A 15,694-nucleotide genomic window follows, 5' to 3' on the forward strand; every position below is an offset into this window, starting at 1 on the left:
CAAGGACAAAAGCTTCAAAGAGTAGGACTGTATTTACCAAATCCCACCTTTACACTCGGACAATTGTCTGTAGCCTTCTCAAAGGTAACTAAATCAACTGATATTTTTGTATCCCTAAAAAATAAAAAATAAAAAGTAAAAAAAAAAAAGAAATCGAAAAGTACATGAATATTACATTCTTGCATCAGATACCCTTTACACAGAAGCATTATAAAGCTCTGTGAATTTTGTTCAAAATTATGGGCATGGAAATGTACAGGCTGTTTGGAAATGCCCGTTACAAAATTACAGGACTTGCAGAGGGGAATTAACATGCAATATTGTGCATTGGAACCCATGTCCAGACGTGTACCATTTCCTTACTACAACCATTTGAAAACATGATGGTAACACGTCCACTTTTACAAGTAATTGAATATAATAGAGGGAAACATTCCACGTGGGAAAAATATATCTAAAAACAAAGATGATGTGACTTACCAAACGAAGGCGCTGGCACGTCGATAGACACACAAACATAAACACAAAATTCTAGCTTTCGCAACCAACGGTTGCTTCGTCAGGAAAGAGGGAAGGAGAGGGAAAGACGAAAGGATGTGGGTTTTAAGGGAGAGGGTAAGGAGTCATTCCAGTCCCGGGAGCGGAAAGACTTACCTTAGGGAGGGGGGGGGGGGGGGAAAGGATGGGTATACACTCGCGCACACGCACACATATCCATCCACACATATACAGACACAAGCAGACATATTCAAAGGCAAAGGGTTTGGGCAGAGATGTCAGTCGAGGCGGAAGTGCAGAGGCAAAGATGTTGTTGAATGACAGGTGAGGTATGAGTGGCAGCAACTTGAAATTAGCGGAGATTGAGGCCTGGTGGATAACGGGAAGAGAGGATATATTGAAGAGCAAGTTCCCATCTCTGGAGTTCGGATAGGTTGGTGTTAGTGGGAAGTATCCAGATGACCCGGACGGTGTAACACTGTGCCAAGATGTGCTGGCCGTGCACCAAGGCATGTTTAGCCACAGGGTAATCATCATTACCAAAAAACACTGTCTGCATGTGTCCATTCATGCGAATGGACAGTTTGTTGCTGGTCATTCCCACATAGAATGCGTCACAGTGTAGGCAGGTCAGTTGGTAAATCACGTGAGTGCTTTCACACGTGGCTCTGCCTTTGATTGTGTACACCTTTCGGGTTACAGGACTGGAGTAGGTGGTGGTGGGAGGGTGCATGGGACAGGTTTTACACCTTCATGAAATCCTCCCCACTCCACCAAGAGTGTCTTTCCGCCGTCCACCTAACCTTCGTAACCTCTTAGTTCATCCCTATGAAATCCCCAAACCACCTTCCCTACCCTCTGGCTCCTACCCTTGTAACTGCCCCCGGTGTAAAACCTGTCCCATGCACCCTCCCACCACCACCTACTCCAGTCCTGTAACCCGGAAGGTGTACACAATCAAAGGCAGAGCCACGTGTGAAAGCACTCACGTGATTTACCAACTGACCTGCCTACACTGTGACGCATTCTATGTGGGAATGACCAGCAACAAACTGTCCATTCGCATGAATGGACACAGGCAGACAGTGTTTGTTGTTAATGAGGATCACCCTGTGGCTAAACATGCCTTGGTGCACGGCCAGCACATCTTGGCACAGTGTTACACCGTCCGGGTTATCTGGATGCTTCCCACTAACACCAACCTATCCGAACTCCGGAGATGGGAACTTGCTCTTCAATATATCCTCTCTTCCCGTTACCCCCCAGGCCTCAATCTCCGCTAATTTCAAGTTGCCGCCGCTCATACCTCACCTGTCATTCAACATCATCTTTGCCTCTTCACCTCTGCCTCGACTGACATCTCTGCCCAAACTCTTTGCCTTTGAATGTGTCTGCTTGTGTCTGTATATGTGTGGATGGATATGTGTGTGTTTGTGCGCGAGTGTGTATACCCGTCCTTTTTTCCCCCTAAGGTAAGTCTTTCTGCTCCCGGGATTGGAATGACTCCTTACCCTCTCCCTTAAAATCCACATCCTTTCGTCTTTCCCTCTCCTTCCCTCTTTCCTGACAAAGTAACCGTTGGTTGCGAAAGCTAGAATTTTGTGTGTATGTTTGTGTGTGTTTGTGTGTGTGTCGACGTGCCAGCGCCTTCGTTTGGTAAGTCACATCATCTTTGTTTTTACAAGTAATAGGTTAGACGTAACCCAGTATATCACTTGTTAAACAATTCCACTAATTAATAGATGAAGGAGTTGCTTCTGTATGTGTTGACAAGCATGGTAAAGTACAGCCTCTTCCAATTTGGGTGTGCTGCATATCCTAGGAGCACCACACTCGTGCCTGCTGACAGTGAAGGTACCCTTTGTCAAAGCTATTGTGTAATTGTGGCGAAATTGGTATGCCATGGAATCCGACATAGTGCAGAACTATTTTGATAAACGCGATGAGCGCATTACTGTGAGCTTTGCCATGCAGATGATCATGTTCGTGTATTCTGCAAATGTGTACTCAACTTTGTTGGTCTAATGCTCATAGACAGGTGAATGAGGCTCAAACAAGTTCAGAGAGTTAGGATAGTTGTCAAATGACATCAGCCAATCCAATGTAACCAACCCCCATAAATTGATGATAATTATTTCAGTGTTCTTGCATGTTTGATCATGTTTTCTCTTCATTCCCACAACTACCGTTATCCCAGTGACTACTCTTGTTCCAAATACGTCGTTATTTAGATCTGTAAAAGTGCAAAAATTTCACACAGGGTCCTCTGGTGCGGGGTTAAATGCAAAGAGTAAAGTTGATGTCACTGATGTGTGAATGATCTGATCAAATTTATTCCCAAACTAGACACACAGCACATACTGCTAACATATGTACCATTGTACAAATGTAAATGATGCTAGAAAATCAGATGGAATGCAGTTACTCTGTAATGAACTGCCAGAAACTACACCTCCCTTGTACTAAAATCCTCAGAAAATATCTCTGAAGAGTCTCTGAAATTTTGTCAGATTTCAGGTTCTCCCAGTATTGCTGACTAGCCGCACTGCCTGGTGTTCCCCAGGGTGTTGAATATCAGTCACACATGTGTTGTTACATTTTGCGATAAGTACTGTATCCCAACGTGTTTCTGGAGAATTTGTGTTATATTGTGTTATGTGTTACATTGTTTCAGCTCAGTTTTCCCCTTTTTCAAGTAGGACTGTGTTTGAGTACGACTCGAAGTGTTAACGTTACATTTCAGGAAGTCTTGGATTCTGTTTGATCTTTTGATTGGCCCGTGATCTAGACACTTGTGTTGGTAGTGCATCGACAACTTGCTTCAGCATTTGTGTAAAATTGTGTATTTTAATAATAAAAATAGCTGTGAAATATGGACTAAAATATCTTGTAAGGTATGTGTCGTGTGTAGCAATGGCAAATAATCAATAAATAAAAGTTTGCAATCATGTTTGTCAAATTCTTGAGCTTTCACTTATCTTGCGATCTAGTGATGTCTGATGGTACTATCTCCAAGACAAGTATTGCCACTGTAACAACCTTTGCCCTTTGTATATATTACATACATATATGTTTAAAGTCGGATTACAAAATCTTTAGTAGACAGTTATCTTCTTCTTGTCTTGAAGGTAAAGTGTGCAAAATTTCGTCAAGATTGGAATAAAACTATAGATTTGTATGAATTACAAACAGACAGACACTCTTCTTTGTACATATAGATAAATGTTTGAATTTACAGTTTAAAACATCATTTCTGAAAATTTTTCTTTTCTGCATACAGAACTGGCACCTCCGCCAGGTCTTCGTGACATTCTGAAGAAAGAAGGACCGGAGGGTTTTGCCAAGCACGTCCGTCAGCACAAGGGGCTCCTGCTCATGGACACAACATTCCGTGATGCCCACCAGTCCCTACTGGCGACTCGTGTCCGGTCGCACGACTTGCTGCGCATCTCTCCGTATGTGGCCCACCGTTTCTCTCCGCTTTTTGCAACTGAGAACTGGGGCGGGGCTACCTTCGACGTGGCGCTCCGCTTCCTGCACGAGTGCCCCTGGGAGAGGTTACAGGACATGAGAGCTGCCATGCCTAACATACCTTTCCAAATGTTACTGCGAGGTGCCAATGCAGTTGGGTACACAAACTATCCAGACAATGTTGTGTACAAGTAAGTTACAGAATGAAATTTGATAGTACTTCATAGTAATAAAGTGAACCCTCCAAGCCAATAGTTCCTGTGCTTCTGCCAAAACTACTGTACTTTACACTGCCAGTGGTAAAGGGATGTGACATTGTATTTAAACTGCTACTTTACAGGTCTTATTTAAAGATAATATCTGCAGGATTTGTGAACAGTAAACCTTAATAATGTTTCAAATGTAAGTTATAAGTTAAAATGAACTTCTAGTTGAGTAACTATAAAATGCTCTTCAAATCAATCCTACACTACAGTGTCTTCCAGCGAGCTTTCAGCAGAAGTGGTGTGAAGAAGAAATGGCTTCCTTATTCTTTTGAATTTTGGTTAGCTGGCACCTGCATAAAACGCAGACTAGCGTAGGCATATAAGGCATTCGTGGTAAAGACATGTTTACTGGTTCAGACCTAAGAGTTAATTTGAAGCAGCCATAGGAAAACCAGAACAAAAGAGAACTGAAGCGTTTGAGATGAGGTGCTGCACAGGAATGTTAAAAATCGGGTGGATTGGACAAGGAATCGGAAGATTCTCTGTGGAATCTGTGAAGAAAGGAACATATGGAAAACACTGCCAAGATGATGGTATAGTATGACGTCTCTTAAGGTATAACCTCCAAGGTACTAGAGGAAACTGTAGGGATGGACAGAGATTAGAATACATCCAGCAAATAATTGAGGATGTGGGGTACAAGTGCTACTCTGAAGTGAAGCGGCTAACACAGGAGAAAAATTCATCACAGGAAACATTAAACTAGTCAGAAGACTTTGTCCAAAAGGTTAAATATTTTAGCAGTCTTTTTCATTTTACCATTCAGCATCTAATGCCTCCTCTATGTGTTGAGTTGCAATGTATCCTTCCCACAATGTTGTTATTCTTTTCTGTCTAGCTGATTAACTGATCAAGAAGTTGAGTTCCGTGTGTTACCCCCTTCGACGCAGCTCTCATTGTGTTTATATATTGCCAAAAGTGTTGGCTTATTTTGGATATTTTCAATCTCTTCTTGTCATATGGAATTATCTTGTGGGGTGCTACACCTAAAATAAGTAGTGTGCATTTGGCAGAAAACTGTATATGTCTTGCAGAAGCCTTTGTAAGGATCTTCTAGTTCTTACATTTAATTCCCAATCATTTACTCGGTAATTTGTTTTGTTGCCGATAGTAAAAATCAGTTTCAACTGAACTCAGGTGTAAACACTCACAATATGAAACGCAAAATAATTTTCATGTAGACTTAGCCTCCTGCTCTAAGATTCAAGTTATGTACTCTGGTGGTAAGGTTTCAACAAAACCCTTAAGCAAGAAGTGGGAAATTGTGACCATTTCAAAACAAAATTAAGTATTGGAAAGTTCTGTTAGCTACATAGTAAGTAGCTGTGTATGCTGTAAACTGTATGACAAGTAGTAATGTACTGTAAACAGACTTCTAAAAGGTGCATATTTTCTTTAAAAAATGGTGTTGTGATCAATTAAATATTAAACTGCCAGTACTAGATAAAGAGCAGCTGTTTAGTGTAACTAAGGAGAAAGTAACTCTTTCCAAAAAGTGGCAGTGCTCTTTCTAATGTACTTGGTTAAATTTAGCTCTGAATAGATTAAGCAGTATTGCTCTATTGTTAATAGAGTATTCAGTATTTGTCTTTTGTAAATGAATGCTTCACCTTGCTCCACATTCCTGAAGGTTTCCCCTTTTGATGACATATATGGAACACAGTGAATGAGGCACGGATCATTACAACCATACCCAGAAATCACCATATGAAGTATAAAGTTACATAGCACATGGAGTAGATCAAGGTGTTTAGTGCAATATTTAATCCTCAAGGTGAGAGACTATTTGCAGTTCTATAATTCTAATACCTTGTGCAATATGTTTCAAAAGTGTGCATAAAAATTCAATGGTCATATCTTGGGTTCTGTTGGCCACAGAGTTAAGAGGTCAAATGTTTTGGATAGCTCTGGCTAGCAAACATTTGTATATCTTTAGGAAGAATGGGCATACTCTAGCTATCCCACAGCACAGGCTCAAAATTGAAACATCAGATGCTTCTTGCAGCCCAGGCAAACTGAGCAAATTAGTTGGTTCTTTTGCATTAGTTGATGTCTAGGGTGAGCCTTACACAGCTTTCAAAAGACTGTGTCTTCATGGGTGGTTGCTGAGAAAACACTGAAAACCATAATTTTTGGGTACCAAAAGCACCAGTTGTGGGGATGGCCACTTCTATAATTTCTGTTTGTGGCAAGCTTTTGCCATATGTTCTTAAGACAATGTTACCAGGGAACTTTGAAACATATTTCAGTGTCATTATCTATTACTGAGATCCAGACATTTATAGTTACCATGCTTATTTCTGTAAAACATGCACGTAAAATGGAGCGTGAAAGTGTAAATGTAGTTTTAACTGATGTAGTGAACACATAGCAAGAGTTCTGGGATAACTGAAAGGGTTCTGCTGTCACCAAACTATGTTTTAGTCACTATTTTTTCACCAATAAAACTTTGATGATGTATCGTCTATTTATAATGGGCACTTCACAACTATCGGACTGTCTTGATGTGGAAGTTAATCAATGGTGTCACCTGATGATGTGTGCACCTTACAAAAAATTGTTTTTTTGTACAAAATGCTTTATATTTGCAAATCAAACACCACATTTTCCCCCCTATACTGTAGGTGTAGCCTATAAATGTTGTGCATTTCTACATAAAGTATTCTAAAGTGAACTTGCATGGGATGGGAGATGATTTTGAGTTAATCTTATATTATGCATACTTTTTTGCTTAAATGGTTCAAAGTATATAAATAGCTGCCAAAACTTTACTGACTCACGGAACTCATTTTATATAACCAGCACACCCTGATGTAACAGGGAAAAGAAGGAACCAGCTGGGGGAAAAAATGCTACTGTCTGAGCCCAATAAAGGCGAGTGTGTTCTGGAATGAGGTGCCTCAATCCTCATTCCACCTCTGTCACTCAGAGAGGAGATTGACAGTGGCAGTAAAAGAGAGGTAGAAATGGGTGGAAGTAGAAGCAGTGGGAACAAAAGAGGGAGATGAGTGGAGACCATACATGTGCTTGGATGTGTCTGATGCTTTTGACATAAAAAAATTTGCCACTTTCCCCCATCATATTGAAGTTGACTGGTTTAGGGGTCAAAACCATTTACAGGGACACGTGTGGAGAAGTAGTAGTATTGGTTGAAGAGAAAGACAGCAGACTGTGAGAGATAAAGGAAGAGACAATGGAAGTAGGAGAGAAAAAGAATGGGACAAACAAAACAGCAGTAGGATAGAGAGACAGTGAAAGAGCCAGGTGGAGGAGACGATGGTAAGGAAGAGCGAGAGAAAAGGATGAAAACAGTGACAGTGGAAGAGACAGATAAGAGAAATTGGGAGGGAGAATGTTGAGAATGAATGCTTCTCTGCAAAGAGGGACTTGGTAAAAGGATTTAGAATGTTCTGTGTTAAGAGTGTGAACGTGTTCGCATGTCAGAAGTTTTGTGAAAAAGGCAGAATGAGGATTGAGGCAGCTGGTTTCCCTCTTTTCAGTCGGTCTTTTACAGAGGAGTGTATTTGCCTTTTTGTGTACTGACGGGAGCACTTCAGCTGGTTGACATATACTTAATCTGTACCGTTATGTCATATGTAAAAGGTGGGCTGCCATAAGTTTCTGACCCCCTTCTCAGCAGTCTAAATTGTTATGACATCGACATTGTTTTGCTCAGGTTGCTGAGTAACAAATGAAATAAATTTTTCGTGTGTGAACTGTAGTCTACTTAGCGGCATAACAACAGTGTACTTAGCGGCATAACAACAGTGTATCACCTGTTATAATGGTTTGGTGTAGATATGGTGCATTACTTTTTGTGTTCTTTGCAGGTTCTGTGAGCTTTCTGTCCAGAATGGCATGGATATTTTCCGTGTGTTTGATTCCCTCAATTACCTCCCAAATCTGATCTTGGGAATGGATGCAGTGGGGAAGGCCGGTGGTGTCATAGAAGCTGCGATTAGCTACACAGGTGACGTCTCAGACCCGAACCGCACGAAGTACAACCTGGATTACTACCTCAAGCTGTCAGACGAACTTGTCAAAGCGGGGACACACATACTGTCAATAAAGGTAGGTGTAGCAGGTTTTCTTCTCAGCTCTTCAGTCTCCTCATTTGATACGTAGTAGAATAGTGAGATTTAGAAGTACGATGAGCGCTTTGTATCATATATTCAGTTGTCAACACACTATGCTTTGGAAATTAATTAACTTTTGCTCTGAATTTGAAACATTTCTTTTGTCCGTCCTAGGAGCTTTTGTGGCGAATCCGTGAATTCATAGCAACGTGTTGTGTGCCAGACAAGTTACGGAGTGTACTGCTCCGCAAACTTGCTCAGAAGCACTTATTAGCTGACCCTACTTCATCTTTAGTGCTACTATATATTTAAATAAGTTACATAAGGGTCATCAGCCTTGCTCAGACCCATGAGACATTCTTAAAATTCGTATTGTTCTAAAGTATAGTTAAAGTCCTGTATCTGTATAGCTACTTTCTGAAAGATTCGGAAATCTGACTACTGGACTGGCGTATTATACTGCTAACAGGCCTACAGAGCCTTAATCTGGCTTCTAGACTTCCTCTGACAAGCTCCATAAAAAATAACTAGATAACAGTTCAAAGTCAACACAGTAAAGATGCTCAGCAACACTGCACTAAAGTTTCTGTAGGAACAAATGGAATAAATTGGTTTTAGTTTAAGCTTGCTGGGCTCATTTTGTTCGCTGACAACTTCCATCTTGACTCCATGACCTAGTTTGAGATGTGTGCGTACTTAGCACATGCACATTTGTGAAATTTCAACGCACACCTAGAAAACTAGAACTAACTCTAGCAGAATTCGGGACCTATAGGTTGATATTGGCAGCGCACTTGACTGATTACTGAGGATTACTCTCCCTCTATTCAAAATACCGTCTTCACCTTGCAGTGCACGTGGTCACTTCCTACAAACCCAGAGAGAGCTATTGGCCAACTTTTCAGTCGTATGAGCTCTGAGCAGCTCCAGAGAATTCTGTTTTTAGCCTTTTCAGCCAGTCAACTTCAGCAACAGAATTCAGCACTTCTGTTGAACTTTTTCTGTCTCCGCTAGCACATTCTTCAGCAAAGAGCTGCTTCCTTCTGGGGCTTTTCAAAGCTTACTTGAAACAGTTCCTGGAAAATGCCAAATCACTGGTTCTTGAACTGAACATAGTAGATAGGCTTATGAAAAGACTGGCCCGATATCTCCAGGCTGGACAAAAGCCTCTTTCCCATAGATACCGGAAACTGGCTCTGGTGTACACTGGTGTGGCCAGGAAGTGGAATGTTACAAATTATCTGAAATTAGTCGCAGATTGTTTCACAGATAGTTTGGCTTCTTTCTTAGTAATGATAGTGGTGGTGGTGGTGGGAAAAGAAAATAAGACAATGACTTTCTCACCCATACCACATACCACCCAAGCCGCACGCACCATGTCACAGTGAGTGAGTGAGAGAGAGAGAGAGAGAGAGAGAGAGAGAGAGAGAGAGAGAAAGTAAAATTTTCCAAATTGTATAATTAACAAGTTATTCTAGTAAAAGTAGACATTTTTGATTTTTTGGAATAATCAGAAAAATCTGGGCTAGGAAAATACGGCACTGAATTTTGATAATAATCACTGCGTAAGATTGGAACTTCCTAGTTTGCAAAAATTTTGAATATAAATAAATTTTGAATATAAATAAATTTTGAAACACATGGGCTTTTAGAAAAACTAAGATGTTTATTGGAAAAGGGAGAATGAGGGCTTAAATGGCTATTTCACTTTAGAAACAAACAGCAATTTGCTTACTGGAAACTTCAACTTCACATGATTTAAAATATGAATTGTAAATCACGAGTATTCTTTTAAATAAAAGATTTGCATAATAACTGAATGTACTGCTATATTCAGTGGTCTGGAAACTATCCTGTGAACAATAACTGTAATAAAATAAAGCAAAAATCATAAGTTATTTTGTATAATTGTCATACATGAACTATTAACAAAATTAGAACAAGTAAACAGTACAAAATAATGTTGTCAGGAGTGGTATAACAAGTAGGGTAGTCCTACCTTGCTGTGTTAAAAGTAGAAGAACCTGTTGAAATTTTCGTGTATTTCATAAGCTACTCTCTTAGCCATTGGTATGTTTGCTCTCTTTGGCTTGCAGTTTTACTCCATTTAATATATAGTGTGGGTACGAGAATCTCTATTCATTGTGACATCAGTCCAATAAGTACTGTCAGTGGCTGTAAAAGTACATTTGTGTGGTTACAGGACATGGCAGGACTTCTCAAACCCTCTGCAGCCAAGCTCCTAGTAACTGCATTACGTGATCGACACCCCGATGTGCCGATCCACATCCACACGCACGACACTGCCGGAGCGGGAGTGGCTTCAATGCTGGAGTGTGCAAAAGCGGGTGCAGATGTAGTGGATGTTGCCGTGGACTCCATGTCCGGAATGACATCACAGCCGAGCATGGGTGCCATAGTTGCTGCACTACAAGGCAGTGACCTGGACACGGGTAAGTGTTATCAGTGTACAATCTGAAAATACATTATACGGGTGTATGCTCATTGAATAAGTAACATACAGGTTGGCAGTATTGAGGACTGGACAGTGCAGCAGTAGTGAACATGTGAGTTGCTATTGAAAGTGTGAAGAGAGTATTTTGATTCCTGTATAGCATACTCTGCTGTTAAGTATAAGTAAAGTGAGCTACAAATGGTGTTAACAGATATCATGTTGTGTGACAGTTAAACATAGAAGTTTGCACATTCCATGTCAGAAGTGTCACATGAAAGGAATGTTGTGCTTTAAGTGAAGGATGTGGGCTGTTAAATGAATTGTACTGCAATTGTACATCACCAGGGTGGTCAGACTGTGTTTTCACTCTGTCTATTAAAAATATCAGAGCCAGTGTCAATATTCTTATTGTATTGGTTATATTGAAAACAAGACATTTATGTTTGTTAGCCATTTATACTAGATCGGCATCTGTATGAATTGACAGCGATCAGTTCATTAATGTGCACATTTGTGTTCTACCATTTCCCAAAACCCGTGACAGGCAGATATTTAAGTCTTTAAATTGTATGTTGGTATATGATCCCTTCCCTCCCTTATTCTAATCACATCTGATTTTATTCTCATGAGGTCCTGTGGGAATAGAAAAATGTCGTGTGCCTAGGGCCTCCCATCGGGTAGACTGTTCGCCTGGAGCAAGTCTTTCGATTTGATGCCACTTCGGCGACTTGCACATCGATGGGGATGAAATGATGATGATTAGGACAACACAACACCCAGTCCCTGAGCGGAAAAAATCTCCGACCCAGCCAGGAATCAAACCCGATCCCTTAGGATTGACATTGTCACGCTGACCACACAGCTACTGGGGGCGGACCCTGTGGGAATGATATAACAGGACATAACACTTGGAATATGTTGTGAAGAGCCATGGATATCCCACAAAGGACATCTAAAGTGGCTAAGGGAGCAAACCGGAAAGTCTCGTGGACATTTTGGCTGGTAAACAGTGTGGTGGTGGGGCCAGCCACACTGAACTTGTCAGACAGGCGGTGTCAATGGGTGACGCTGGTGGCGGGTGGCTTTTGCAGCAGGGAGGTGACGCCGATGGCGGGTGGCTTTTGCAGCAGGGAGGTGACGCCGATGGTGTGTAACAGGCATATGTGTTCCGTGGACCTCAGCAACGACATGGACGCATCACACAGTTTCTTTGTGTCTCGGTAGCCGGCTGAGAGTTAGCAGGCAGCGATGGAGAAGCTGGGCTGGCTGTGGAGGCAAATGGGGCCGCCACGTGTGGAACATGAGCACGCGCTGTGAGGCACAGTTCGGTGTACTCGGCGTGCCTGTGTTGGTGTGACAGGCAGGCAGTAGACTGTGTCCTGGGCGCTGGAATGAACAAAAATAGTGTCTGGAACGGCATCGTAGAAGATGCACTGCAGCATCCAGGCTTCTCTCGCAGTGGAATAGCAGTGGCGAATACTGACCAACCACACATCACCAAACATGAGCCAGAAGTAAATGGCAGCCCTATGACCCGAGCGGTGAAAACAAATCCCACTCCTGATGCCAAAGTACATGTGCAGGAAGAGGGAAGGAGGTTGTTGCATCTGACTTACAATGACAATGTACAAGAGGTTGAGCGGTCAGGACTTATGAGCAGGCATTCAGGGCAGATGTTAAATGACAAAACAGGAAGTTTGGTCAAAGAAAGAGAATACATATTTTGGTGTATGGAATATGAAGGGAACACCTAGGGAGAAAGTTACCCGGTGTAGGCCAGTCTAGAAGGTTGAACAATTAAATGAAGTTGGTAACAGGAGGGGAGGGGTATCATGTTAGGTTGCATTGGTGCTGGTGATGGGATGCAGAACCAGAGGCTACACCTTCCCAAAAAGTTAAGATCTGGATTACAAGAGAGAGAAGCAACTGTGTTCTGCTCTGCCGTGCCCTCCAGCATCCACACACATGATCTGTATCCCACACACACACACACACACACACACACACACACACACACACACTATTGGCTAAAACTGGTGGGGTGGATTCGCAAGCAATTTCAGCAAAGGGCTGAGGGTCTCCTTCAGCTGCTTTAATTGGGCAGAACTGTCTTGATTCTGAAAGGCAGGCAACTTGTCACGTAGGCACAGCCAAAGTTGCTCTGAAAGAAAACTTGCAAAGATTTCACTGGAGCCTTTGAAGTAATTTTTTAAAACCAATTTCCTAAATACTTGTTGACTGGTTAGATTAGATTAGATTAATACTAGTTCCATGGATCATGAATACGATATTTCGTAATGATGTGGAACGAGTCGAATTTTCCAATACATGACATAATTAGGTTAATTTAACAACATACTTAAGTTAATATAACAACTTTATTTTATTGTGTTTTTTGTTTTTCTTTATTTTTTATTTTTATTTTTTAAATTTTTTTAAATATTTTTTTGTTTTTTTTCTTAATTTATATCTAAAAATTCCTCTATGGAGTAGAAGGAGTTGTCATTCAGAAATTCTTTTAATTTCTTCTTAAATACTTGTTGGTTATCTGTCAGACTTTTGATACTATTTGGTAAGTGACCAAAGACTTTAGTGCCAGTATAATTCACCCCTTTCTGTGCCAAAGTTAGATTTAATCTTGAATAGTGAAGATCATCCTTTCTCCTAGTATTGTAGTTATGCACACTGCTATTACTTTTGAATTGGGTTTGGTTGTTAATAACAAATTTCATAAGAGAGTATATATACTGAGAAGCTACTGTGAATATCCCTAGATCCTTAAATAAATGTCTGCAGGATGATCTTGGGTGGACTCCAGCTATTATTCTGATTACACGCTTTTGTGCAATAAATACTTTATTCCTCAGTGATGAATTACCCCAAAATATGATGCCATATGAAAGCAATGAGTGAAAATAGGCGTAGTAAGCTAATTTACTAAGATGTTTATCACCAAAATTTGTAATGACCCTTATTGCATAAGTAGCTGAACTCAAACGTTTCAGCAGATCATCAATGTGTTTCTTCCAATTTAATCTCTCATCAATGGACACACCTAAAAATTTGCAATATTCTACCTTAGCTATATGCTTCTGATTAAGGTCTATATTTATTAATGGCGTCATACCATTCACTGTACGGAACTGTATGTACTGTGTCTTATCAAAATTCAGTGAGAGTCCGTTTACAAGGAACCACTTAGTAATTTTCTGAAAGACAGTATTGACAATTTCATCAGTTAATTCTTGTTTGTCAGGTGTGATTACTATACTTGTATCATCAGCAAAGAGAACTAACTTTGCCTCTTCATGAATATAGAATGGCAAGTCATTAATATATAATAAGAACAACAAAGGACCCAAGACTGACCCTTGTGGAACCCCATTCTTGATAGTTCCCCAGTTTGAGGAATGTGCTGATCTTTGCATGTTACGAGAACTACTTATTTCTACTTTCTGCACTCTTCCAGTTAGGTACGAATTAAACCATTTGTGCACTGTCCCACTCATGCCACAATACTTGAGCTTGTCTAGCAGAATTTCATGATTTACACAATCAAAAGCCTTTGAGAGATCACAAAAAATCCCAATGGGTGGTGTTCGGTTATTCAGATCATTCAAAATTTGACTGGTGAAAGCATATATGGCATTTTCTGTTGAAAAACCTTTCTGGAAACCAAACTGACATTTTGTTAGTACTTCATTTTTACAGATATGTGAAGCTACTCTTGAATACATTACTTTCTCAAAAATTTTGGATAAAGCTGTTAGAAGGGAGATTGGACGGTAATTGTTGACATCAGATCTATCCCCCTTTTTATGCAAAGGTATAACAATAGCATATTTCAGTCTCAGGGAAAATGCCCTGTTCCAGAGAGCTATTACACAGGTGGCTGAGAATCTTACTTATCTGTTGAGAACAAGCTTTTAGTATTTTGCTGGAAATGCCATCAATTCCACGTGAGTTTTTGCTTTTAAGCAAGTTTATTATTTTCCTAATTTCAGAGGGAGAAGTGGGTGAGATTTCAATTGTATCAAATTGCATAGGTATGGCCTCTTCCATTAACAGCCTAGCATCTTCTAATGAACACCTGGATCCTACTATATCCACAACATTTAGAAAATGATTATTAAATATATTTTCAACTTCTGACTTTTTGTTCGTAAAGTTTTCATTCAATTTGATGGTAATACTGTCTTCCTCTGCTCTTGGTTGACCTGTTTCTCTTTTAATAATATTCCAAATTGTTTTAATTTTATTATCAGAGTTGCTGATTTCAGACATGATACACATACTCCTGGATTTTTTAATAACTTTTCTTAATATAACACAGTAGTTTTTATAATTTTTGATAGTTTCTGGGTCACTACTCTTTCTTGCTGTCAGATACATTTCCCTTTTCCGGTTACAAGATATTTTTATACCCTTAGTAAGCCATGGTTTGTTACAAGGTTTCTTACGAGTATATTTAACTATTTTCTTGGGGAAGCAGTTTTCAAATGCATTTACAAAAATGTCATGAAATAAATTATATTTTAAATTGGCATCAGGTTCACGGTACACCTCATCCCAGTCTAACTGCTGTAGGCTTTCCCTGAAATTTGCAATTGTTAAATCGTTGACTGAACGTACTACTTTGGAGGACTGTTTAGTATTGCTGAATGGAGCTATGTCATATATTGTAACTAGCTGTGCACCATGATCAGAAAGACCATTCTCAACAGGCTGAGCATTTATCTGGTTAAACTTATCTTGGTCTATAAAGAAGTTATCTATCAGTGAGCTGCTATCCTTTACCACCCGAGTAGGAAAATCAATAACGGGTGTCAAATTGAAAGAACCGAGTAATACTTCAAGGTCATTTTTCCTATTACCCTCTTTCAGAGAATCTACATTGAAGTCCCCACAAATAATAATTTGCTTCCCCC

The 15,694-nt window shown here is 40.3% G+C and overlaps 1 protein-coding gene across 6 annotated transcripts in view; it reads left to right on the forward strand.

Annotated features, from left to right (window-relative positions):
* The window catches only part of LOC126210526 (pyruvate carboxylase, mitochondrial), a 408,145-nt gene that overhangs the window by 369,958 nt on the left and 22,493 nt on the right, over window positions 1–15,694 (forward strand). For all 6 annotated transcript variants that reach the window (XM_049939771.1, XM_049939775.1, XM_049939774.1 and 3 more), the window contains 3 exons: window positions 3,779–4,160; window positions 8,066–8,306; window positions 10,515–10,764. In XM_049939771.1, coding sequence (XP_049795728.1) covers window positions 3,779–4,160; window positions 8,066–8,306; window positions 10,515–10,764 — 873 coding nt within the window. The remainder of the gene's footprint in view (window positions 1–3,778; window positions 4,161–8,065; window positions 8,307–10,514; window positions 10,765–15,694) is intronic.

This window comes from Schistocerca nitens, chromosome 10, assembly GCF_023898315.1.
Source record: "Schistocerca nitens isolate TAMUIC-IGC-003100 chromosome 10, iqSchNite1.1, whole genome shotgun sequence".
NCBI classification, from domain to species: domain Eukaryota; kingdom Metazoa; phylum Arthropoda; class Insecta; order Orthoptera; family Acrididae; genus Schistocerca; species Schistocerca nitens.